The sequence below is a fragment of the Giraffa tippelskirchi genome, chromosome 6 (genome assembly GCF_054371585.1).
Source record: "Giraffa tippelskirchi isolate mGirTip1 chromosome 6, T2T-mGirTip1v1.2.pri, whole genome shotgun sequence".
In the NCBI taxonomy this organism is placed as follows: Eukaryota; Metazoa; Chordata; class Mammalia; order Artiodactyla; family Giraffidae; genus Giraffa; species Giraffa tippelskirchi.
The window spans coordinates 118,902,858-118,930,130 of NC_137280.1; the positions used below are offsets into that span (position 1 = coordinate 118,902,858).

Below are 27,273 nucleotides of genomic sequence, written 5' to 3' on the forward strand. Positions count from 1 at the left end.
TAAGGTTTCAATATTTTATTCAAGTTTTATTTTAAGTGATGTTAATTACAGCATTTGAAGGGGAGAATCTAATTCCACACAAAATGGAACTCTAAAATGTACCCATTAAACTGCTAAAAAATAAACTTGAGTGGCGAGAATACAACAGAAGTCCAATTTAGATTCTGAGTGTTGTCACCATGTGATTACAGTCACAGAGACTCTTCCCAGCTTGTAGCTGGGGCTCTTAGAAGCTATTTCATACTCTGGTGCAAGGGCAAAAAAACCACAACATGAGAGGGAATTAAGTCCTGAATTATTGGCTTCATCACAACTTCTCCACCCCAAAATGGCACAAAAGAAACAGCTACCACACCCTGCAGACTACTTTGTGTGTAAAAGAGGTGATGGATGGAGGTGGAAAAAGTCCCTGCCTAAAAAAGTCCCTTTCAGATAAGTTTGTACACACTATCAAACAAAGAGCCTCTCCTCAATCAATTAGGGTAGGAAACTAAGGTTCAATTCTTAGGAAGTTACAATTTCATTCAGTTACTCAATAGGAATTTACAAAGTGCCTGCAAATTATCAGCTTCCACTTGCAGCCATTTCTAGGTAAAAAAGAAACCTGACATCTCTAGTGGGGCCAGCAAGCTCCCCACCAAGTCTACAGCTGAAAGGACCTTTTTTGAAATTGGGTTTCTTCTGTACCTCTGAAAGGGTAACACCCTAAAGCTGAATCATCTTTAACCTGGAAGTCGAACATGATATTTAGCAATACTTGCATCCCAGACATACAACATTAAAAGGTACACTAAATTCTGAAGGTAGCTATGCTGCAAAATAGTTTAAAATTAAATGATTGTACAATATTCATTTATGCTTGAAACTCCAGTCCTAGACCAAGCTTGTGGCCACCAGCATTGACATTCTTGCCATCCAGCAGAGCCGACAGTGTCAGTTTGATACCTGCAGGAGAAATCAGGGAGAGGAAAGGAAGAGAGAGGTAGAAAAGAAAGAAGAAAGGTTAGCTCAGAAGGATCACTGCAGCACACTGGAGACACCACATCAGGTTCAAAACCTGTTCCAGCCGTGTGTGATCAGCAGGAGCAAAACCACAGGGCCCTTCGATCCCTGTTACTCAACACCATCTGACTAATGACTAGGCAGCCTTAGGATGAGCTGATAAAACAATGATGATTCTTCCACAGCTCACCCAAATCCACTTAAGGGACTCTGCTTTCCTTTATCCTCTCAATATCCCTGCTCTAATCAGCACCATGCAGCAAACTTCTTTAGCAAAATTCCCCGAAACAAAACCCCAGCCATGAATCAGACTCCAAGGTCTTACGCTCTCACTCACAGCATACATGGATGGATACATACATACATACAAACATACACACACAACTAAATGCTATTTTCTGTAGGATAGCTTGATTCTGCCATCATGTAATCTTAGATCTCCAGAATTCAAAGCCCCAATTTAACCAAACTAACCCCAAGGTGGTATTATTTCCTGTAGCTATAACATTAATTCGATGGATTGGCCTAGCTAACTTTGCAGAAGAAACCTACAAACCAGTTTTACAATGAGGATGATCGACAGGCTGGTTTTAAGAACTTGCTGGAAATAAGTATCAAGTATTAGGTACACACTGGGACAAAGAATGGAAGAAAATAACTAAAAATGTAATATATGTTAGCCTTGGCCTTTTTTCTCCTACTTATCACCTCTCCTGTTCTCCAGATGTTTTATAATGGCAGCATTCAACTATAAAATTCAATATACACTCATTTACAATGTACTGTACAGTTATTTATAAGCAATTAACCTAAAGCAGCAAACCAGCACCACATTTTGTTTTAAGACAGCTAATTTCACCAATACATACCTGGCTTTAGGGTCTGAGTATATCCTAATCCTATCAGGCTGGAGTTGTTCACTTTAGCCTAGTCAAGGAAAAGGTAAGAGTGAAAATGTTAAATACTTCATGTTACTGTCTCCGAACTGAATAAGAGCCTTTTAACCAACCAACTTTGGATTTAAGTATCAAATTCTATTTTTTTATGACCTCTTTGTTTACAGGATTCATTAAATTCAATATGAAATATATTAAACTAGGTCTCAGAGAGTAACACAAAGAGATAACACAATTTTCAATTAAAAGGAAGTTATTATTTACATTTGATTCCTTATGGTATGTGACCCAATTCCATTTATACTGAGTATATCTGTATTTTTAAGTTATAACAGGTGAGAACACCTTCATTTATGGCCAGAGACATAAAAGACTTTCTTGTATAAAAGACTTCTTCAAGATCTACTTGTTGGGATAAGGAAAAACAGAGCAAATATCAGATGAGGTTATGAAGCTTTTGTTAAGTGGCAGAAGATTGTTTTAATTTTCTCTTCATGAAAAACAGAAACAAAAACCATAATGACATGAAGGAAATTCAGCACAGACAAGCCTGAATATTTGTAGCAAAAGAATTACTTAAGAATGACTTAAATCTTATACTTAGTGAGTGCTGATTAATAATCAATCAATGAAGCAAATGAGTCAATAATAATTTTCCCCTTATTCTCTTGACTGAGTTGTAGGGAAATCTGGGCTTCTCCCTGACCCCTTTCTGGGAAATGAGAGGTCAGCAGAGCAAGCTCAGGCTGTGAGAACACAAACTCCAGCACTTACCAACTGCCTATCCTTGGGGAAGTCACTCAGCTGCTCTGGTGAAAGCGAGAGCTACCAGGGTGCATGTTTTCCCGCTCACATGCTGTTTTTAGACCTGGCATCTCTCACAGGAGAAAACAGGAAGGAAGGCCTCCGGGCAGGCAGTGCCCCATCTAGCTGTTCCATTTTGCCCATGCCATCCAAATAACATGGCCCGTTTTCCTTTATCTTAAAGTGCCCAACCTTAAAGAAGCCAAATTCAGTTCTTATCTCAGGAACTGTAAATTACACAAGCCAGCCCAGAAAGCATCCTGCAACATGAGATTTCCTCATTCCACCCCAAAAGGGCTACAGCTGGCAGTGCCCTGTGACAACAGAGATGAGCTCAACAAGATTTTATGCAAAAACTGCAGCAACCCAAGGGTCCATGAGCTATGCTACAGGGTCTGCAAGATAAGAGGCCAATCAGTCAAAATCAGAGGGCCTGATTTCTTAATGTGCAGTACAGGAGCTGGGCAACAGAATGAAAACTGAGGGGGAAAGGAACATTTAAAACCTCAGGTTCAAAGTTTACAGTCTGCAGCATGGACTAGGGATTGGTTAGAGAAGGAGGCTCCATAGCAAGGCTGCTGCTGCTAAGTCGCTTCAGTCGTGTCCGACTCTGTGCGACCCCATAGACGGCAGCCCACTAGGCTCCCCCGTCCCTGGGATTCTCCAGGCAAGAACACTGGAGTGGGTTGCCATTTCCTTCTCCAATGCATGAAAGTGAAAAGTGAAAGTGAAGTCGCTCAGTCATGTCTGACTCTTAGCGACCCCATGGACTGCAGCCTACCAGGCTCCTCTGTCCATGGGATTTTCCAGGCAAGAGTACTGGAGTGGGGTGCCATTGCCTTCTCCCCATAGCAAGGCAGTCTGGGTCAAACACAAACTCCAGCACTTACCAACTGCCTGTCCTTGGGGAAGTCACTCAGCTGCTCTGAGCTTTCAGTTCCTCATTTGTGAAAACATGGATGGAATAGTTTTAAAAAGGCACCTATTTCAAGTGGGTTGTATAAGAATTAAATACAGTAATTCATATATAATAGGCTCCATACAGTGTTAGGCACCCACAGGAAGTACTATTACTCTTATTGTTTTACTCGTGGTAAACCCTTTCACAGTGAGGAAAATCACTATCCGAAGCATGGAATTCCATCTGCCCAAAAGGATTCCAACCTAAGGAATCGGGTGGGCTCTCAGCAATACATGATTCCACAGGTACCCACCGAGAAGCAGGCGTCGGGGTCAATCTGGTACTTGGCTGCTATTCCGAAGCGAGTGTTACTGTTTCCTGCTGTCCAGGCCAGATTAACAGCAGTCTCCAACTTCTTGTTCACCTTCTGATAAATGGAGCCACCAAACTCTGTTCCATCATTTCTGCAAATAAGCACAGCACAGATACCAAGCATCTCAGCAAGGGGCGCTGAGCTGGGCAAAGCTAACCAGGTCTAACAGAGGATGGGAATGTTGTAAATGGACTGAACTGATCACAAAACGGGCACCAAATTACGGGAAGCCTGATAGGAATGGCACAGACACCAGGGGTTGGGAAGGTTCACAGAAGGTAAAAGCTATCTCAGACATCACTGGGAACATGCAAGGCAGCTCAGTCAACTACTCGGGCTGCATGGAACTTGAAGTTTGCTTCCAAAATAGTCTTTAAAATAAAAATGGTGACTAGGGCAGTGGGATTCTGAATTCTGAGTGATTTCTTCCTTCAGCTGCTAAAGTTATTACATTTATGAAATGCTGTATTATAAACATAGAAATCAAGAACAAAGCCAGAAATGGTAAGAAAGTCCAGGCCATTCATACTCCTCAGAAGGCCGCCTATAGCCAGTGATTAGCACCAGCAGCTGCACCACTGCTGAGGGTGCAAGGTCAGTAGGAGGAACAGCAATTACAAAAGAACTTAACCTATAATTGAGGCTCGTTGGCCCATGCATACTGTTGACCCATGCTGCAATACCTACAGTCTTGGTGAGCCCTGAAAAGGAGAAACTTGCCATATAAAATGTTTCTGTCTTTCAAAAATGGAATGAACCCAGCAGGCCAAACTGTTTCCTCTCTTCCCAGCCTCTGGGAATACCCTCTTCCCCTCCCTGACATTTTAAATATAAAAATACAATGTCAAAGTTCTGCTCCATCATTTTGGGTATCTCCAGTGGAAACAGCACTAGAAACTGTTAAGGCAGAGCCCATATACTTTGGAATCCAGCAAAGAGCCTAGATCTCACTAACTCAACAAAAAAATTGCTGCTGTTTCATTACAAACTCTGCTCTTCACTAATACGCTCTCCTAAAGTAGATGCTCAGAGAACACGTTCTAAGTTCTTAAGTTCTCCCCTGAAATTCAGCCAGTCAGACACTGTGATTCCAAAAAGTATAGGAAGAGCCCAGATACCACCTGATTCATAGGGAATCTAACTTCTTCAGAAAGTCAATATGCTATTAAACAGCAGCTTGTTAAACACAATAGATTCTAGACTGACTGTGGTATAAGGCAAAGAGGGAAATTTTCTTGGGCTTAAATGTGTTTAAATGTTAGATTTCTCAGTGCATTCTAAAACCAGCAACACTGCCTTCCTGTACTGAACTCTTAAAACCATAGACAGAGGGAACTCACTGTACAGATTCATCTGTATGAAGCACACAGAATATCTGTTACACATCTGGGCCTCCGCAAGACCAGGGCAACCCAGACTAGCTATGTCAGCTGTTTCCATGCCAGTTCCAAAAATGAACCATGTCCACTTATTGAAAACCTTGAGGCTCAGATAAAGAAAATAGCTAACAGTCATTGTTCTTCCTAGAACTGTACAATTTCCCAATTCCAAACCAAGGAAGCACTTTCCGAATCAGCCAAAATTCTTAATTAAAAAATACTTCTATGCTTGTGATATTTTCCTATGACTTTCCTGCATGTTATCTTTTTTAAATTTACACATTTGGTTTTTTTTTTTTTACCTTTTTTGAGTATACACTTCTGTGAGTTTTTATAGACAGACTCGTGTGGCCAGGATATAGAACAGTCCCACAATCAAACTCCCCTGTGCCACCCCTTTGTATAACACCCTCCCTGTTCCCCTCTCTCAACCACTGGGCTGTCCATCTCTAGTTTTCCTTTGACGTTTTAGTTTTAAAAGACTCACATTTTATTAATTTTTTATATTAATATACATATTTATGTTAATTTATTAAAAATCCTCAAATTTTTTATTAATAGAAATGTTACTAGTTTAGACACAAATACCATTTACTTGTCTGTAAATTTTAAGTCACTTCTTTAGTGACCTCTAGTGGAAAGAAAGAAATCTGGCAAAGTTGTACCCAACTTGTACCACTCATTAGTTTCTTGTATCTACAGAGATATCATGGATGAAATTGTTTCCCTTCAATCTAAATCAGCACTCTACTTCAACCCTCAAGTCTGATTACAAAAGGTCCTCTCTAACCTACCCTGTAATTTTCTCTTCCCTTCACAATACTATCCAGTTTATAAACTTTTAAATGGACTCCCATGCAGAGAAGACAGTATTTAACTGAGACAATCATTTCCTAATTTGTCTCCCATGCCAACATTCCATTCAGTACAGCAAGCTGGTTCTCAGGCAGTATACAGAGAAAGAGAGAGGGCTACAACTCCCCACCCCCATCCTATTAACTAAAAGGAAAGGACCGCCAATGTCCGTAAAGCTGCAGGGAAGGGATGCTCCTTTGGACTGACATCATGCTCTGGCCATAACTGATCAGTCTTTCTGTGTGCACCAGGGACAACATTTTACTGTCCACAGAATAGGACGAACCTACATCACCTCAGGAAATGGGTTAAGTGAGAAACAAGAAAAACACTAGCAGGCCATTTGGCTCATCTGATTCCAACAAACTCATTTCACAGTAATTAAAAATTGAGCTTAGAAAAAAATCATGAACAACAATCCCCAGACTGCACACACTCATGTACACTTACACGTTAGTGTGAAGCTGGAACTCATCAGTCTTGTAGCCAACCGCAAAGTTGCTCTGAGTCACTCGAGACTTTGCGGTCTCAAAATTCATCTGGTAGCCAGCCAGCCAGCCCTCATAACCCAGCACCAGAGCACCCCGGATGGAAGGACCAGCTATGTCAAAATCCACATCGCAGCCCAGGTTGATATGTTCCCGCTTGTACCCTGTCTTGATTTTAGCATTTTTTTTCCTGGAGGAAAAGAAATCATATTAAAATCAGAAGTTAACTCATTTCATGACAACCATGCCATAAATACAAATTTGAAAAAACTAATCCCTATTTGAATAGGGGGGTAGGAAGGCAAAGTCAGGGCCCCAGATCTCCTTAAGCAGCTGTTGCAACCTCTCTTCAAACAAAATCCAAAATAATGCAGAAATGCCACCCTAATGAAGTGAGAACACAGGCTTGTAAAAGAAATACTAAGTGATTTTTACTATCGTCTCCCTATGCTTAATGTAGTGACCTACACAGGCATTCATTAGGTAGAGTGCCACCATGTAATTATGAAACAGATGCATCTTTGCTATTTTCTACATATATTGGGGGAAAAAAATAATATATCATGAAGGTAGCTATCTAAACAGCAGCTCCTTTTTAACAATTTTGCTTTTTGGTCACATTCCACAGGATGTGGGATCTTAGTTCCCCAGCCAGGGATTGAACCTGGGGCCCCAGCAGTGAGTGCACCAAGTCCTAACCATTGATTGCATCAGCAGGGAAGTCCCTAAACAGCAGCTTTTACTATGTGGCTCACTTAGTAAATAAAGAAACAAATACTAGATCCCTTCTAAGTAAATTCAACAGGCAGCTTTTAATTCAGTATCCATGCTATTCCAATGAATATAGATTTAGAGAACCAGGTAGTGAGGTAGAACCTGGGGCCCTGCAGTCATAAAGGGCCAGGAAGCCTTGGTAGACTGGACAAGACCCCAGATTTGCATGTATGACCAGATCAGTGCCTCCCTTCCCTATTTCACAAGACCCAGCATTTCTCAGGAAGGGCAGGTGAGTTGTGTCACCTGCAAATACATTATCATCATGCCTTTTACCAAAAATCAGCATTAGAGACAAGATATCTATCAAATAAAATTGACTATTTTCACCTGATTGTTTCTGTCATTCAACTGCAAAATGAATATCTTCCACAGCAAGAACACTTTCAGTGGAGACCACAGGAGAAAGCAGGTATGCTTCAAGGATCAAGAACCACATAGCCCTGTCTACCCCAACTTCATTCACACTGAGATTAAAGCTTTACTTCCAGCACCCAGACTGTGGGCCCTAAATACCATTCCCTCCTAAAAGGAACCAACACTCCTCAGAAAACTGCAGATTACAGGTTGAGGCAGGAAAGGTGCAAGATGAACTTGAAGCATCCATCAAAGCTATCAAAGAACTTGATGTTGGAGCAAAAAGAGTTGAGAACTAAGATGAAGAGGCTCCCAAGGGCTTCAAACATGGGACAGTATGAGCAATGGATTGAAGTATATCAAAAGTATATCAAGTATATCAAACGTTTCAGCCTATGAATTCACATACAAGACACATACACATTGGTCATCTTTAGAGACTAGAGAACCAATTTGTTTTGAAAACAGTAAATAAAAAAGGCACCAAACATGTATCCCACCTTTCCTATACTAACTATACTGCAAGATAACCAGAGTTGATGAGAAGTTTTTCTTTATTGAAATATTCCAGCTAAAAAAAAGGAAGGAAAGATAAAGGTAGAAATATCACCAATTTGTAACCCCTTGAGTAGATCATGAATGGCACTAACATACAAAGAGAAAACCAAACTTCTGTGTGCATCCCTATGGAAGCATATTTCAGCACCACACCCGCCCAATGGAATCTAAATGTGATGAAGCCTCTAGACTTAGCAATCCACAGGAAATGTGGGGGACAGGGGGACAAGTTAAACAACACCACAGAACACAAACAGCAAGATTTACATGTAATTCTAGAAGACGATCTCATTTTAACAAATAAATCTCAAGGGGAAAAAAAAACAAGATTCTTAAAAACTAAGATTTAGGGGCCATATGAACCAATCTTTATAATTATGTATGAACAATTTTTGATTCTATAAAAGAGTTTCATGAAATCAGCTAAATCTGAAGAGACTGGACTTAACAATATTAAGAAATTATTATTAATTTTCACAACGTAATATTGTAGTTATGCTGTCTTCAAAAGGAATCTTACTTAAAGATACATATTAAAATATACACAGATAAAATTATGTGTTATCTGTTTTCAAAATAATCTGAGGGTAAGAGGGATGGGATGGGGAGGGAGGTGGGTGGGGGGTCCAGGAAGGGGAACACATGTAAACCCATGGCTGATTCATGTCAATGTATGGCAAAAACTATTACAATATTGTAAGTAATTAGCCCCCAACTAAAATAAATAAATTTATAAAATAAAAAAAAGAAAACAAAAATAATCTGAGGGTAAGAGGGGTTGATTATGGATGTATAAATTAAACATGACTAGCCATGGGATGATAATTATTAAAAGCTCAGTGATAAGAACATGATGAAGGTATAATATACTTTTTGACATTCATTTGCATGTTTGAAATTTTCAAAAATAAAAAATGTAAAGATTAAACACTCCAAGTTTCAATGAGTCAAAATTCAGAGATCACAGGTGAAAATAAAAATAACAGCCTTCTCTACTGCTGCTGCTGCTGCTAAGTCGCTTCAGTCGTGTCCGTCTCTGTGTGACCCCATGGACTGCAGCCTACCAGGCTCCTCCATCCATGGGATTTTCCAGGCAAGAGTACTGGATTGGGGTGCCATTGCCTTCTCCACAGCCTTCCCTAGTGACAATGAAATTTGCAACTTTTGTTCAAGTTGCTTCTGTGCATTTTTGCAAGCTTTGAAGAAAAGGAGTGACAACCAAACTCTCAATAAGAAAAACTTAAGGGACTTCCCTGATGGTCCAGTGGTTAAGACTCCACACTCCCAATGCAGGGGGAACATGTTCGATCCTTGGTCAAGGAACTAAGATCCTGCAAGGGGTGGCCAAAAGGAAAAAAAAGAAAACAAACCTATTTAGGTCTGCCTGCTCTTTAGGGAAAGAAACCTGGGTTATGACGAAGTACCTAATTGGCACCAAGCAGGGTAGGGTAACTGATGGAAAAAACAGCTGCTCAGAGGCTGATTATTTAGAAAGAGGGAGAAACCAAGACAAGGAAATAGCAGGCATCTTTTAACCACTGGGAAAATGCTGCTGCTGACACAAAACACGACACCCGTGACAGGGCCTCTGACCAATGGTGTGGACCAGCCACAGTGGACAGTTACATGGTGCCTCCACGTATCACCTCCATGGATTCTGGCCAGAGGCACCAGGTCCCCAGGGAATGCGCACTGCTGGGGCAGTGACTCAGGTTTCTCTCCAGGCTTGGCTCTAGGGCAGCACTCCACACCTTTGGAGCTTTTCCCCTTTCAGGTATTATTGGGATTCTTTTGAAGCTATTTAGACAATGGTGCTAATCTGACAAGCACCTGAGAGGTATACTCTAAGCTGTGGTTAATGAGCTGGCTTTATATGTGGCAGATACCAGTGTCCTGATGAGGTTGTCTGCAGCCTCATCTGCAGCCTCATCCGGCTGCGGTAATGTTTAGCTCCTTAAAGGAAGCCAGGATGCTTTCCCAGGCTGTACCCCTCAGACACTTGGAAAGACAGCTTTCATTTCCAATCTTCATCAAGTCATCAAAACCCTCCTCAAAGACCCAATAGCAATGAGTACATCTTGTGCCCACAGTCTTGGTTTCTAAACACCATTCCTCAATAAAAGGAACCAAAGCTCCTTGGAGAAATGGCTGACAGCAGGACTAGAAAAGGACAGGTACACTTTCTGAAGAAGTATTCGTGACAAGGGCTTGTCAAAAGCACACAGGATGTCAACCTGAAGACACTCCCAATGGCCATACCTGGGACAACATGAGTAACAAAATAAATTATAGTAACGAATTATAATCTGTACAGTAAAATAAATGTCTAAGAATCCATAGTGATACAAATAACTGATCAAATAAATAAAAGGTGGTGAAGGAAGAACTCTTCTTCACAGTAAAATCTCAATAAATGTACAAGGGATGATGGGAACAGAACATCACCATTTGCCAAACATTATTGTTATAGGCCAGAATCACTGATGGATGCTAATACTTGTTGAGTCAAAGTATAAAAAATAAAATATCTGCATGGTCTCAAAGCATCTCCCGCACAAGATACTTGTTAATTATAAAGAGAAAAAAATTAGTTTTACAGAGAAATCTGCAAACACCACTTTAATCAAGTGACCCAAGTACCATCACCAGTAATGAGGCACATTAACATATGCCTCCTGATGTCATACACCAAGATGGAGAGAACACAACATGATGTCTGTGGTTGTCACAAATGCATAACCTGCGTTTAACCATGAGAAAACATCAGACAAATCCAAACTGAAGGATTCTACAAAGTAATTGACCAATTATCTTTGAAAGTGACAAAGTCATAAAAGATAAAGACTATGCCCCAGGTTAGAAGAGACAAAGGCGACTTTGCAATTAAAAGCAATGTAGTATCCTGAACTAGATCATGAACGAGAAATAAGACATCAGAAGGACAAAAGATTAGCTAACAAATCTCCTGGTCTGATAATTATATGAGATATTAACATTAGGAGAAGGCAAGTAAAGAATATAAGAGGATTCTGTACACTATTTGTGCAACATTTTTATATATGTGAAGTATAAAAATAGTTCAATTTCAAAAAAAACACAAAACTTCTCAGTTATGTATATATTACTGCAAGTCCTAGAGAAGTCTCTGCAAACTCCCCAAAGGCAGTGAGAAAACCCTTTACAAATTCCAAAGTGTGCCACCTCAGGGCAGCAAGCAAAGCCCTAAGCAGCAAATTCAAGCACATGGGCACATCCTCCAGCCCTTGTGCTATCAGTGTCTCTCTGGATAACCTCTCCCATCATGGTGCCTGGGGAGAGGAGACAAGCAGGAAGGCCATGCTCCTGCAGGAGAAACTACAGTAGAGATGAGAACAAGGTAAATTCAGCTCCTGGCCAATAATCTTCAGACCATCCATAATCAAGTTATAAAAAGGCTATAATCTAGAGGCAGGATCCCAGTGTGCCCAGTCCTTGTGGTCACCTTGTATAGGGTCTGAACTCAGGAGAGTCTCCCTCTAATAAATATTCATTGGAAGAAGAAAAAGGAAGGAGAGAGAGAAGAAAATAACATGACATGGCAAAAAATGGAATTCAGAATGCCACTGAACCACACACCTAAAGATGGTTGAGGCAGTAAATTTTATGTGCATTTTACCATAATTTTTAAAAACTAAAAAAACTAAGAAATGAAATTCAGTACACACCCTTGAGGCTTATCATCAGTGTGCAAAACAACCTTCCCAGATCTAAAAGACCCAACTGCTGAGTGGAAAAAAACAAGAGTGTGTTCTGGAGAACAACTCCCTCAGCCACTGTGAAAAGCTCCAGGAGCTGAGGCAGACCAACACGTCCTCTCGCCTCCCGTGCTGTGCTGTGCTTAGTCACTAAATCACGTCCGACTCTTTGCAATCTCATGGACTGTAGCCCGCCAGGCTTCTCTGTCCGTGAGATTCTCCAGGCAAGAATACTGGAATAGGCTGCCATTTTCCTCCTGCAGGGGATCTTCCTGACCCAGGGATCGAACCCGCATCTTCTATGTCTCCTGCACTGCAGCACTGATGGCTCATTACCTGCTGAGCCATCAGGGAAGACCCAGGTCCTCAATAACCAGCAAGCCTAATCTGCCTGTGGCTGGAGGGCCTGCAGCAGAAAAGTACAGCCTCAGGAGCCACCTTGCAATTAAGCCCACACACTCTCAGTGTCCCTAAGTAGGAAGCTGGGGAAAGGGCTCTCCAGCTCGAAAAAAATGAGGCTGGCAACAGTGACCCATTAGCCCCTGCTTCCAAACATTGCCCTACAACCTTGGCCACTTAACATTACCAGCAGCCTCACTCACAAGGAATGGAGCATCACTGGACCAGAAATCCTGCAGCCTCCTCAGCTGAGGCCAGTAAAACAATAACAAACAGCACAGAATGAACCTTACTATAAAACACTGCTAAGTGTCCTTAAGGAGAAAACAAATGAAATTCTTACCCAGTGTTTGGTGAGAAGGATGAATCAAAGGTCAGCTTCAGGCCACGCGCAAGCTGAACAGAAAAGAAATTCACCAATAGGTTTAGTCACAAGACAGGCCAGCAGATGTCACTTGATAAAACTGCGTCTTTGCACAGGTGACCATTACCTGATCTTCCACAGTAATCTCCGTGCCTAGTGTGTTGTCAGTGTTCCATTTCTCTGTAAACGTCAGACCATATTCAGTCCATCTGTACTTGGTTTCCAGGCTGCCCGTCACTTTGGTGGTCTCGGTGTTGGCTGAACCTGAGCTCGTAAATTCCTTTAAAGAAGACAGTCACAGCCTGCATGCCAGCACTTCATTCTGCATCACTCCACCCCTAAATGGACTGCACTTTCCTTTATGCAAGAGGTGAGACCCTGAATGTGTGAGTGCAAAAGCTCCATCTACAATTCAATTAGATATTTAAAGTGTCAAAAAGGCTTCCCCGGTGGCTCAGTGGTAAAGAATTCGTCTGCCAATATAGGAGATGCGAATTCTATCCCTAGGTTGGGAAGATTCCCTGGAGAAGGAAATGGCAACCTATTCTGGTCTTCTTGACTAGGAAATCCCAAGGACAGAGGAGCCTGGTGGGCTATAGTCCATGGGGTCGCAAAGAGTTGGACATGACTTTGCAACTAAACAACTGTTTAAAGATGGAATCCGCTAACTAAAGGAATCTTACGGAGAATTCTATATCAGGAGACAGCTTCCTTCCTCCCCTGCAACTCTTCAGTCTGGACAGGAAGGCATCCTGTCCTCCTTCCATCCTGTCTCCAGCCTCACACAGAGAAAAAGCTTTGAGCTAAAGCGGACATCGCAGTAATTCAACCCAAAACTTCTTCCTTCTGACAATTACCACATGCACAATCTAAAAGACACTACTAATTTTTTTTTTAATAATCATGTGGTATGGAACACAGGCCAATTTTGAAATAAGATACATAAGGAAAAATAAATCGGAGGCCTGCCTCATATTCCTATGAGTATTAACAGATGCTGAATTGGGGACCTAGTGGCTTGGTTCCCCTGGACCACCCATTCCACAGAAGGCGCAATAAATGTGACAACCACAAGTTGCCACAATCAGAAAAGTTCCTTTGTTTGCCAATCAGATGGAAGTTATTTATTATTTACTGATCTACAGTAAATATCCATACTCCATGTAGGCCAGACAACTTACCAATCCATTCTCGGATTTTGTTTTCAGATCAAGTTTTATTAAGCCAAATCCTAAAGAAAGAACATGGTCACTGTTAATAGGTTAAATAACTCAAGAGCAGCATCTCTGCCTCCCTTAGGAAATCTTAAAAATGCCATGAGTGCAGAGGGCACCAGTCGCCACTGCTGCCTGCCTCTGAGGGTGGAGCTTGGTTGCCATGGAGCCTGGTTGCCACGGAACAGTGGCAGAAGGAACAGGCACAGCCCCACCTGCAATCCCAGCGGAGTCTGAGAAAAAGGTGTATGACAGCGTGAGCACCAGCCTAAGGACAAGCTAAATTTAGAAGCCGCAGTCCACTGCAGCAGCCTGGGAGAGGAAACAAGAAGGTCCACTTGTCTGAGCAATTCACTAGCCTACCTAACTGGGCGCTCAACCAAAACTGCTTGACTAGCCACAGAAGGCTTATCTTTTTTCCCTGACATGAAGGTTCTAAGAGCTAACTGACCCAGGTCTCTCAAACTGTGACGGGTAGAATACCAAACAAGTGAACCCAGTCTCTGAGCTGAAAGGCCACTCCATGCAACACTCACCATAGCCCTTGGTGAAGACATCCCTGGCAGATTTGCCAAGATCAGCATACGTGGGAGGCACAGCCATCTTCTGCTATAATAAAAGAATCACCATTAAAAACACTGGAAATTACAGGTACCTTTTCCCCCCAGGTGTGGACAAAGAAGCCTGTGCGGTCTCCTGCTTCTTTTTGTGGCCAGAGGTGGAAACACCCAGTAGGTTTTTATTGACAGCAGACCAGTCTGACTTTGGAGACCTCTTCTCCTAGGTACCCCCAGGACTAAGCACAGGCCCAGAATATGGCAGGAGTCAGTCAGTATTTACTACATGAATTGATTGTCAAAGACACACTCCCATGAGCCAGCTACTTTACTGAACTGCAGGACTCTTGCCAATAAGACATTATCTTCTTACAAAATATTGACTGCTAGGACATTAAATACACTGAATAGAAATCAGGGCTTTTCATAGTATCATATTTTCCAAACAATTCTGATTTCATTCATTCAACAAACATTTATGGAGTACCTACTATGTGTCAGAATGGACTCAACATTTCAGAAAACATTTGTATTTTATAGGAACCCACTTTTAGAGTATCATATTCCTCACAGAGGAAAGCGTAAAACCTACCTACCTAACTAAGCAACTTTTTCCCATGGAAGGAAATGCAAACACATCCCTCCCAAATTTCATTCGAACAAACATCTACTGAGTGCCAATGTGAAAACTGACTACTGAAGTACTACTTGGGATTGATGTATATCACTATGTCAGTCAACAAGCATTTATTAAATACTTCAGTGTTCAAGGAAGGCAAGAACTTCAAATAGTCCTCACCCTAAGGACCATGCTGTGTTGCTGAGAGCCTCCGCATTGACACATTATGTACCCAGAATTAAGACTCTAATCTGGACGGCACACACCCTGTGCTCCTTCCAGGAGGAGAGGAGAACATGAGAAAACATTATCTTCTGCATCTTCTCCATCTCCACAATTGTTAGCCTCAATTGGCCAAAACTTCAAGTAACCCAAAAATGTATCTATTTTAAATACAGGACACCTAAATTACCAAACTGGAACTGCATACAACCCATGTAAAGTCACATACAAATGTACCCACATAAATAAACATCCACAGGGCATGTTCCTGCTTAAGTGGGAAACCAATGAAAAGCAGTCCAAGTGATCCCAGGGGAGCAGTATCACAAGTGGAAGTTCAGCCTGACCAAAGCCTTAACTTCAAAGACACTGCAGGAAGCACGCAGAACCAATGAGCATAATGTTTAAAAACAAACAAACAAACCTTCAAGCCTCCACAATTTAAATTATAAAACTGTGGTCCTAGTCCTAGTTTACTTTTTTTCAGAGGTTTTGCTAGCTCTGTCCCAGCTCTCTTTTGTATCAGAGCAGAGAGGAGCAGCCCAGTAAGCTGTTGACGTGATCCTATTTTTGTTGCTGTTGTTATTTCTCGCACATGATCAGGCTGGAACCAAAGGCAACTCAGTCCACATTAGGATCAGGGCACAAAGAACATGGGGGAAGACCCATTTTAGGCTGCTTCAACTGGTTTTTTCCCAAGTCTGTGGACTCCCCTCTCCCAACCTGTTCCCCTTTCACCCCAAACGAACCCCGTAGGCACACCCACCTCAGGGACAGACCAGGAAACCAGGTCCTCCCTGCTTTAGCCCACAGATGGGCCTGGGCCCCTCCCAGGAGAAGCAAGGAAACAACCAGGGATTGAAGGCTGAGGTAACAGAGCCCCAAGGAAACGTGCAGAATGTCTCAGCAAAGGGCCCCAAACATTCTGCACACACAGCAGCACTAACAGTTATCAGTGGACAGAGTACCCCGCTTCAGTGCTGTCCCCTTCCCACCTGGGCCACAAACTCAGCCCCAGCCGGGCGAGAGGGAGAGCAGTCCAGTACCAACATCTCCAGGTCAGCTAAGACCCCCTGTACCTCAGGGGTCAAGGCCTTCCTAAGTACCCTCCCCCCGCTCCAGGACCCACCTCACCAGGCACACACGGCTTTCACATCTGGACCAGTCCATCCCTCAGGAAAGAGGCAGCACACTCATCATTTAATGCTCCCCAAATGTCCTTGCTTATCCCTAATCCCCAAAACTGAAAAGCAAAGCCACCTGTCAAAACACACTCCACCCACAGCAAAAATCACCCTAAAGCGGCCACTAAGGAGATTACCATCCAGGACAAGAGAGGTGGGGTGGCGGAGCGAGCGCACATAAGACTAGGCTCTCCTTGCGTCCCCAGCTCAGCAGCTGGCAGGGAGGGTGCACAGGAGCCACGGGCTGAGTGGAGCCAAACCCGCTCCTCAGCCTGAGGTAACACCCGCCAAGGAGGAGCATGACCCTGACACCCTCTTCGCCAAAGGCTCCCTACAACTGTGTGGCTGCAGCTTCCCCTTCTGCTCTTCCTGTGGGCTGCTTCTTTGCCTACCTCTTGTCTCCTGCTCCACTTATTTGACAGGACTGAAGCTGTTCCGCCTGTTTGAGCTCAGCCTTTTTACAACGGCAAACAGCAGCCAACACAGTTCTCAGCACCTGCTTCAGAAACAATCTCACTGTAGAAATAATGATTGCCACCCATGCTTTCTCAGGCCAGGACTAGAGGCGGAGAGAACTCAGCGTCCTGCTTTCTCACGTAGCCTGCCTGCACTGACTTGCAGCCTGAACCCTGGTCCTGGCCCCTCCCGCCACCTGGATCGGCTCCAGGCCACTCCCCATCTGTCTCTGCAGCATCCATCCAAGTGTCTTCAGAAAAGGGAACCATCAAGTGCTGCTGGTGAGGGTGTAAACTGGCGCAGCCACTGCGGAAAACAGTATGGAGATTCTTAGAAGTATCACATGATCCAGCAATTCGACTTCCAGTATTTATCCAAAGGATACAAAAACACTAATTCGTTAAGACATATGCACTCCTATCCTCATTGCTGCACTACTTACAACAGCCAAGAAATGGAAACAACCTACAAGCCCATCAACAACTGAATGGATACTGAAGACGTGGCACGTGTGTGTATGTATGTGTCTGTATGTGCATCCACATACACGTGACATAATACTACTCAGCCACTGAAAAAAAAAAGATGAAATCTGGCCATTTATGACAACATGGATGGACCTTGAGGGTATCATGCTAAATTAAATAAGTCAGAGAAGACTTTTATGTAATCTCCATCTTGGAGGGACATATCCTCTTTGAATCCCCTGTGATTTCACCCATATGTGGAATGCAAAAAAGAGAGACAAAAACAAATGAACCCAAACAAACACAGAGAACAGAGTAGTGGTTACCAGAAGGGAAAAGGGTGGTGGGCAGGGGTAGGGGTTGAGGGTAAAGGATCAACTATATGGTGACAGATAGAAACTAAATTTTTGGTGGTGAGCACACTGCAGTGGATACAGAAATAGAAATATAAGGTTGTACACATGGAACACAGAATGTTATAAGAAGCTCAGCTTCCAGAGACTGAGCATAAAACAGGATATTCTGACATGGGCAGGCAGCCAGCCCTGACAGACGGAAATCAGAAGGGGAAGGCATGACCCCAGGTCTCTACCTGGATGATGGCTTCAAGGCAAAGCCTGGGAGCATGGTTCCCAAAGATGAGTGGAAAGCAAGAAATGGCCAGGTCAGGCTGAGCAGACCTGCCTGTAGTCACTGATGACTTTGAGAAAGACAAATAAGTCACACCAGAAGACAGGAATCGCTGGTTCCCCTCCACTGCCTGCCAGCCTACCTACCCAACACTCCTTGGCTGACCTTGAACAGATTATGCAAGCTCCGCTCCAGCTGAGGAATGAAAAGCCAGGCCATATTGGAAGCTCAGAGAGGAAAGATAGTATATCGCCCAGCATGGTCTGCATAACAGTTATGTAACCTCCATCTTGGGGGAACATATCCTCCTGGACTCATGAGCTACATGACAGTGACAGCTTCTCTGCTCCCAGTACCCCACTACCCCTAAAAAATGCACACCTACCCCCAGATCACACCACTGAACTCAAAAGCATCCCAGAGCCTGGCATGCGCACATTTATCCAAAATATGGAAAAGGCTATGTGTACAAACATGCCAAGGCCTAGTAAATAGCAGGTATTCAATATAAATGTCTGTTTAATGAGTAAATGTGCAGCAAGCATCAAAGTATTTTTACAGTAGAAAAAAGGAAACAGTATCTGACAATAGGGACTAAGTAAACAACAATGTAACGGGGGAGGCAGCAGCTCCCTCCACTGGGAAGCTGCAGCACCACCCCAGGTGGGGGCAGGCGTGTGTGCTCAGAGGGAATCTGCAGGGGGCGCATGGGCTCCATCACCTCTGCTGGGCTTTTCTGGAGGGTGGGAGTGGCTGCCAGGGGTGGACCCGAGTCATGTCTAACTCTTGGCGACCCCATGGACTGTAGCCCGCCAGGCTCCTCTGTCCATGGGATTCTCCAGGCAAGAATACTGGAGTGGGGGCTTCCCAGGTGGCTCACTGGTAAAGAATCTGCCTGCCAATGTAGGAGACACAGAAGACATGGGTTCGATCCCTGATCTCGGAAAATCCCACATGCTGCAGAGCAACTAAGCTTGTGTGCCACAACGATTGAACTTGTACTCTTGAGCTCAGGAACCACAGCTACTGAATCCACGTGCCATGATCACTGAAGCCCGAGCGCCTAGAGTGTGTGCTCTACAACAAGAAGCCACTGCATGGAAGAGCCTGTGCATCACAACTACAGGGCAGCCCCTGCTCACTGCCACTAGAGAAAAGCCCACGCAGCAACGAAGATCCAGTGCAGCCAAAAAATAAATAAATAAAATTATTTTTTTTAAAAAAAGAATACTGGAGTGGGTTGCCATGTCCTGCTCCAGGGGATCTTCCCAACCCAGGGATTGAACCAGTGTTTCCTGTCTCACAGGTGGAGTCTTCAGCGCTGAGCCACCCAGCAAGCCCACCACGGATGTTGGGGAGACCCACAACTAACATGCCCCATCCTCGCAATGGCCTAAAGAATGCTGAACTCAAGCTGAGGAGACCAACCAAGCACCTTCAGAAGACAGCACTGCCACTTCTAACCTCAGAACCAAGCAGAGCCTTTATTCAAAGGGCTTCAAGGAGAGACATCTGTGTTTGGGAAGCTCACTCAACCAACAGATTTGCACAAATATAAATGACAGTATCTACTGCTGGTGAGGAAAATGATCACTCCCATTCTCGCCAAGTAGGAGAGTACAGTACAGTACAGTTCCTGAGGAGTCCATTGCTGGGCAGCGCCCAAGCGGACATGCAGTAATTCTAGTGGCAATTCTACTGCTAGGAACACACTTGCAGTGGCACCCAATGCTCACGAGGATGCTCACTGCAGGGTTATTTTTAACACAGTACCCAGAAGCAACCTAAATGTCCACCAACAGAGAAACAAATGAATAAAAATCACAATGCTTGCAAACTAAGGAACACCATGTGGTAATCAAAAAGAATGAGGGAGATTTCCACATGGTGCCACAGAAAGCTACTAACAGGTCAATGAAAAAACCAAGTCACAGAATATGTGTAATTCCACGTGACTGAAGGGAAACTTACTGTGGCTACCTCGGAGCTGCTTCTAGAAAGGAAAAGGGGTTTAGGAAAGGAGTGAAATTAAAATAGCATTTTCATTTTTGATTCTATTTAATCACTTTAGTTGTCTGGGCACTTGATAATTTTTTTCTAAGCTAAGAACAGAAAATTTAAAAACCTAACAAAAGTGTCTGAAATTAAGCCACGCTGCATTCACGATGCCACAAGTGACACTGCAAAAGGCTGCTGCAGCAGAAGTACCAGAAGGAAAAGCCTTCTCAGTGTCTGTACTGGTTCCAGGAACAGATATAAATCACAGAGGTAGCAGGGCTAACAGCTAAGGCCTGTGGGGGACACATTTGACCCTCAGGTGACCAGCTGTAGCTTTGGCCACCCTGCCCAGAAAGCAGGAGTAGGGCAGAGCTCCCTAACTTCAGTGTGCATGACTCGCCCGAGGCACTGACTCAGAAGCCTCTCAGCCTTTCACTGCTTATCACACAGGCAGGGCGGCCCCTCAGATGCCACTGAGAAGAGTGGGCTGGCTCCCTGCACCAAGCACCCACCAGAATCCCCCACTTTGAAGTATGCTCTTTTCTCCGCAGAAGCTCCCTTGGAAGGATCCAGGCAGCAGAGCCTTGATGCCCTCAGAGAGCCAACAACCACTGCAATGGCTGATACAGTGGGCGGGGTGGCCACGGGTCCAAAGGGCTCAGGCAGAATAGCTGAAAGCAAGTCTTCTGAACACAGGTAACACCCAGTGAGTCAAGAGACGGTATTTTCAATGACAAGGGTATAAGAGGACTAGGACCTAAACATCAAGAGCCACCTGCCATGGAATTTCTCCACTCATCTGAGTACCCAGGTAGCAGGGCACAGTGACTAATGGAAAGGGCTACGAGACTAACAGAGGTTCTAGCTGTGTGACTTTGGACAAGCCACTTGTATGCCTAGGGTCTCACTTTGCTCATCTATAAAATGGGGCTAACGGCTACTGCTGTTGTTGCAAGGATTAAGTAAGGTAAATAGAATATGCAGAATTGTCTGACACACAGTGAGTACTCAATACATGGTAGTGTAGCCACAACCCACTATTCTAGATATTCTTTGTTTGCCCCTCCAGATGCACTTTCCTCCTCCATCCTGCTCTGTGCCCCAAGAACTGATCATGTGGGCTGTGGGGTAGGCTCAGCCAATAGAGGGTACCAGCAGAAGATGGGAGAGTGAAGTTGGGATATTCATCCCCCCTAATTTCATCCCTCCCTGTTGACTTTCCTCCCAGTGACTTCCCTCGACTCAAGGCCACACCTCCTGCCAAAGGGCCCCCTCCTGGTTCTAAAGGACCCAGAGGCCCACACTCCCTCTCAGGTCCCCCACACTCTGCCCACACCTTTGCAAATAATCCCTTCATCATGCTTTCTTTAATTACCCCATGGGAGTGTACATCTGATTCCCACAGGTCCCTAATCCACACATAATCATTGCCATCACATCACCATCTTTGGTTCCCCTTAGGAAGGGAGAATTCCACAAAAGCCTTTGGCTCTGCTCTTTCTTTTTCCTTTTATTAATATTTATTTATTTTGCTGCACTGGGTCTTAGTTGTGGAACTCAGGATCTTTGATCTTCCTTGCAGCATGTGGGATCTAGTTTCCTGACCAGTGATCGAACCCGGGCCCCCCGCATTGGGAGCACGGTGTCTTAGCCAGTAGACCACCAGGGAAGTCGCAGCTCTGCTATTTCTAACACCATTCTAGGCAATCTGTGAGGGCAGAACTGGGCCAGCCTATAAGAGGAGCATCAGACCAGCCAGAGATTAGAGCAAAAGCAACTCCTCCAAACTCTGGGGACCAGGAAAAGCAACTTCCCCAGGAGGAGGCCAGAGCTGCTCTGAAAACCAACATGTGAGGCCAACACCATCAGGAGCCTCACTACACCCCTACCCCACACTTTCTCACCAGAAGAGGCAGCCCAGGAGAATGGCTTTGACTGGATCTCCAGGATGCTGGCAAAGCAATGCCCAGGCTCGCGGAGGGCTGTGCTCCAGTGCAGCTGTCCTCCCCTTCCATGAGTGTCTCACAGAGGGCAGGCAGGCTTTCCAGGCGTTGCTTCTATTTTAAAACACCCTGGAAGCTGGGCCACCACCGGCACAGCCTTCCACAAGCCTCAAGAGAATGCTGCCGACTTGGGGACACCCTGCCTACCCACCCACCCACCCATCAAGAGGAGAAGACCTGGGCTGGCAGGCAGCACGCCAAGGTCTGGATCCCAAGAGCACCTGGAGCTCCTGCCTGAGCAGGAGGTTGGCTGCCTGGCTTGCCCCAGTGGGGGTAAAACAGACAGTGCTTGGGCAGGTAGACTCGGGAGTTGAGCACACCTGAGTTCCAATTCTACTCCACCACCACTCTCTCATTCTGAGATCTCAGGCAGGTCATAACCTATCTGCATCTCATTTTTCTTCAGTTCCAGTACAGGGTAAGAGTACTTGACTCAACATCCCTCTTGAGGACTAAATGAGATTGCTGGTGTAAAGCACTTAGTACAGTGACAACTTAGTACAGAAACAACTAAACAACAACACAGTAGCTGGTACCCAGAAGATATGTAACAAGCACAGGTAGTATTTATTTAAGATTGTCACTTTATATGTTTCCCATCATAATTACAGCTGCTGGGCAAGTTGCCAAAAGGTCATCCTGAATCACAGGGTCCAGACTCCTCCCAACCATAATGAGGCATTGTTTAGCTGAATACTGTCCAGCCAGGTCCCGGAAGAATGCCTCCCTCCTCATCCCAAGAAAAAACTGACCCTTCTCCTGACAAACACCCTGAGCCAACTGCTCTTGCAATAAACAGTGACTCTACTGACTGCTGTTCACTGACAGATAGCCTACACCCACCCAGGTACACACTCTGATCAGCGTGTAAAAGAGTAACACTTCCCCTCTGAACAGCAAGGTCTACCTTTCAAAAGGCAAGCAAATCTATCAGCTCCTCACAGTGACACCTTGGAGTGGCAGCTGCAGGGTGAAAGCACCAGGACTGGGGGCTGGCCAGACCAGGCCCTGAATTCCAACACCATTCCCACTGAGCTGTGTAACCTTGGGACGGTTATCTCACCACCCTGTGCTCAAGCCTCCTGACCCACAAAATGGAAGCAACGGTACTCCTTTCCCAGGGCTCGGAGGACAGCAGATTCAACATCATAGTTCACATGTCAACAGGCCACGAGGGTGATGAGCGGGCCCTCAATAAAGAATGGCTGAAATGATGATCATCACACTCTTACAGTAGAGAAACTGAGGAACGAGCAAGTAACTCGGCCTGTACTAGACCCTGTGGCTCACGTCAGAGCTGTGTCGCATGAGCTCAGTCTGCTCCCCAGGACTCTTTCCAGCATAGTTCCAGGTGAAGGGTTAAGATTCCCACTCACCCTCAGCCCTGGGAGAGCAGGCAGTGAAATGGAACCTTGTGCCCAAGTGCAACTGAGGGGTGACCAGAGTGGAGCCCAAGGCCGCCCTGAGCACCCTGAGGGGCTACCTGAAGGCTTGGGCTGACTCTCTGCCACATGTGCCTCTCTTACCAAAGATGTCACTCCTTGAGAAATCCCCAGTGACGGCAAAGTGGACTTTGGAAGCATCTTACCAGTAAAGGTAGGGGTGAATATCCCCCATGACCACCAGCTTGGAGGTGGCTGTCCACATCTGCCTAGCATCCAGTGGGGCCAGAGACCCACAGACAACTCCCCACTCCTGGTCCTCCCCTGAGCCCCTCTGTCTATCAACAAACAGCCCATGCCTATAGAATAGCAGAAATAAAGTAATCAACTGAGAACAGCCTCCAACCCCAGGGTCAAGCACTTTATTCAGGACAACTCCAGCAGAAGCCTCTGACCCACTCACCATCAGAGAGGGAAGAGGCACCAGGCCCATGGGCTTTAGGAGACTCCCCTTCACCAATGTCACTCTCCTCCACAAGCCAGCAACACCAGTTCAACAAGCTTCCCAAAGGACTTGGAAAGTTGCAGAATGAGGATAACATGTTCAAAGCAATTATTTCAAATTAGGAAAGAGTTCTGCCTCTCACAGCTCTAGGGCTGTACACACTGCTGTAGCTCCTTAATTATTTGTGACTCTGCTAGGCAAGGCTATCTTCTGGAAGTGAATGAGATGTGTGTCCCTCAAAGAGGATGTCCATGATCAAGGGACTGTGGGCTGGGCCTGCAGCCACTTATGTATAACCGTTCAATAATCCCACAAATATTGATACTGAGTGAGCACCTACTATAAGTCACACGCTGGAATGGTTAAAAAAAAAAAACTATCCTTCTGTCAAAAAGGGTGAGTCTTTTGGATAAAAAGTAACAGTACATTCACCCTCACAGACCCTTCTCAAGTACCTACTACTGCCAAGTGGCACCACTCCAGGCAATGAAAACAAAGCTGCATCAGGCTTAAGTCTGACCCTGTAGGAACTCAGTTCAGAGCTGGGATGGAAAGAAGGTAGAACCTGGACAATGTGCCCTAGCCTTACCAACAGGATATTAGGCAAAGGAGGAGCTCATTTCCCTATTTCCCCTGGAGAGGGGAGGCAGGTTCAGCAGCTCCAGGCCTCAGGTGGAACACGCTTAGGCTTAGCCCAAGTCTGCAGCCACATTCAACTTCCTTCTCCAGCCTGACCTTGGCTGTCTGTAAACTTAAAGGCTTTTTGATGAATTATCCTGAAAGTTACTCAATGCCTGGCACACAAATGTGTAATAATAATGCTTAAAATAACAGGGGCTACCTTTATTGAACCCTTTTCAGAGCACCACGTGGCACAAAACTGTCTGCAGGGGTTGGGCTAGATTCCGCCAAAAAGCCTCAAGGGTAAGTGTCAAGGTTTCCTCCAAGGCCTTCTCTGTATCAGGCACTGTTCCGCACACTGGAAGTTAATCAACTCATTCTTCCCAAAAACCCAATGAAGAAGAGGGATGATTGCTCCATTCTACAGATGAAAAAACTGAGGTTTGGTTTCTTCCCCACTCTGTGACCTTGGACAAGTCACTAATGCTGTCGGCCTCAAATCCAGGGCTCGGAACCAGTTTCCTGAATGCACCACTACATTCGGTGAATGAATGAGCCATCAAATCAGGCAGGAATTCCTCCTAAGGCCAAGGAGACCACAGGGCTCCCAGCGGGACCTCCTTTTCCAAGGCCTAACCTTCTACCCAGGCCCCAGCTCTGGCCCTGGTCGCCGCGGCCTAACTCGACCGTCAGCCTCCCGTTCCTCCCGAAAGGCGCTGGCACGCGCGGACAGTGCCCGAGGCCAGCTTCTCCGGGCGTGGATCCGACTGGGCGTGCAGGGCCGGACCATGGGACCACGATCGGAGCAACAGTATGGCTCGCACAGGTCCGTGAGCCCGGCCCGGCGAGCGTAGGTGGCGGGATGGCCTCTGCCCGACCCGCGCTGGCGGGATCGAGGGCCAGAGGGCGCCTCCGAGGAAGGTCACCTCGGCCGGCGGCCGGCCGGGCCTCCACGCGGCGGCCCGTGCCCTTCCGCCCGCAGGTCCCCGCAGGCTCTGGTCCCCAGCCGCAGGCGCCTCGGGATGTCTGGCCTCCCGCTCCCGAGCCCGGGCCCGCTCGCCGCCCGCTCGCCCCGCTTGGCCTGCACTGCCCGCCGCTGACCCGCCAGGCCCGCGCGGGCCGCTCCCGCTCCCCGCCCCGGCCGGGCCCTGGGCCCCTCGCCCTCGGCCGCTCCGCACACCGTCTCCTTCCCCAGCTCCCCGGGGGTTGGCCAGCGACCCAGGGCGCAGGCAAAGCCCGGGCCCCTCTCTGCTGCGCCTACCTCAGAAGCGTTGGCAGTGGGCTCCGCGGCGGCTACGGCGGGGGCTGCAGCGTGAGGAACAGAACCAGCAGCGGGGCCGAGGGCGGGGCGGGGCGGCACGGACGGCGGCGGCGCGGACGGCGGCGGCGCAGACCCGCCCCGACCCAGCGCGCCCGGCCCGCGAGCTCCGCCCCCTCGGCCCCGGGACACCGCCCTGGTCCGGCCAGAGTCTGCTTCCAGCTCCCGAGCCGCGCGCGTGCCGACCTTTCAGGCACCCCCACCCCCACTCAGGGCCCGCAGCGGATGCTATGTCCACTGGCGTGAGCGGGAACGCGTGATTGCCTGCGCACGCCCGGGCACGGGGCGGCGGGACGGCGTGGGACTGACGTGCTCAGGGCTGTGTGCGTGCGCGGGGACACGCTTGTCGCCGCCCGCGCCGGCCGTCCCTGCTGGAAATCTCGCCCGGTTGAAGGATTCGGGGAGGGAGGGAGGGGTCTTCTGGTTAGCTAAGCAGTGGCCGAGGTCCTCTGCACCAACAGAAGACACGCGGGGCTCTGGGCCTCCTGCTCGGCCTCAGGGCTGGGAGACAACACCCCCTCCCCCGCGACTTGATGTGGCGGGGGGCGCTGGGCCACGGCCTGGCCTGGGTGGATGAAGTGACCCCCAGGTCCCCCAACCCCTCACCAGCAGAGCCTGCGTGGGCTGTTAAAGCGGGTTCCGAGCCCCTGGGGGCAGTTACAGCCTTGGCCAGAGTAATGGGCGCCCGAGGCGGCGCGGATACAGAGGAGTAGCGCCCACGAATGCGGCTCCTCGGCTCTTGGCTCCCAGCCCCCGACACAATGTTTCAGGCGCCTCCGACCCCGCTTCTTGCCTCTCTAGGCTCGCAGATCCGGATTCCGGCAGGGGCTTGGAACCCAGCGCGCCGAGAAAACCCCCGTGCGCCAAGCATGCACTCAAGATGGGCAGTTTAAGCCGCTCGCATTTGAGAAATGAAAGAATAAATTTCGTTTTGCAAGAATGTCCTCTGCTGAGTTCAATGGCGCGCGGACTAGCTGAGGGCTCCTCTGGCAGCCCTTGTCCAGGCAGGGCGTGCCTCCCCTCCTGGCGTGGTTAAAGAGTGCGCAGTCTCCCTACCAAGCCTGCGAGACCCACGCCTAGCGGACTTCGAGAATTAATGAATTCCTAGCCGGGTGAAAATTCTGCACATCCTTCGCCTTCAGCCAGCAGACGTTCTCCAAGGCTTGAGGCGTCCAGGGCCCCCCTGGAGGCGGCGCCAGTCTGTAGAATCAGG

At 46.4% G+C, this 27,273-nt stretch overlaps 1 protein-coding gene across 6 annotated transcripts; it reads right to left on the minus strand.

The window, feature by feature from the left end:
• On the minus strand, positions 1 to 26,081 carry VDAC1 (voltage dependent anion channel 1). 6 transcript variants are annotated; one of them, XM_081502839.1, is made up of 9 exons: positions 26,004 to 26,081; positions 14,635 to 14,704; positions 14,066 to 14,115; positions 13,012 to 13,164; positions 12,864 to 12,916; positions 6,661 to 6,888; positions 3,917 to 4,067; positions 1,872 to 1,929; positions 1 to 945 (listed from the first exon to the last, which is right to left on the minus strand). In XM_081502839.1, the coding sequence occupies exons 2-9, from the start codon at positions 14,699 to 14,701 to the stop codon at positions 854 to 856; spliced, it is 852 nt and encodes a 283-aa protein (XP_081358965.1). In that variant the 5' UTR covers positions 14,702 to 14,704; positions 26,004 to 26,081; the 3' UTR covers positions 1 to 853. The 6 variants fall into 6 exon arrangements, with proteins under 6 accessions (XP_081358965.1, XP_081358968.1, XP_081358964.1 ...); XM_081502842.1 differs by having other exon boundaries at positions 14,631 to 14,704; XM_081502838.1 differs by having other exon boundaries at positions 14,635 to 14,707.
• Between the last annotated feature and the right edge of the window lie 1,192 nt (positions 26,082 to 27,273).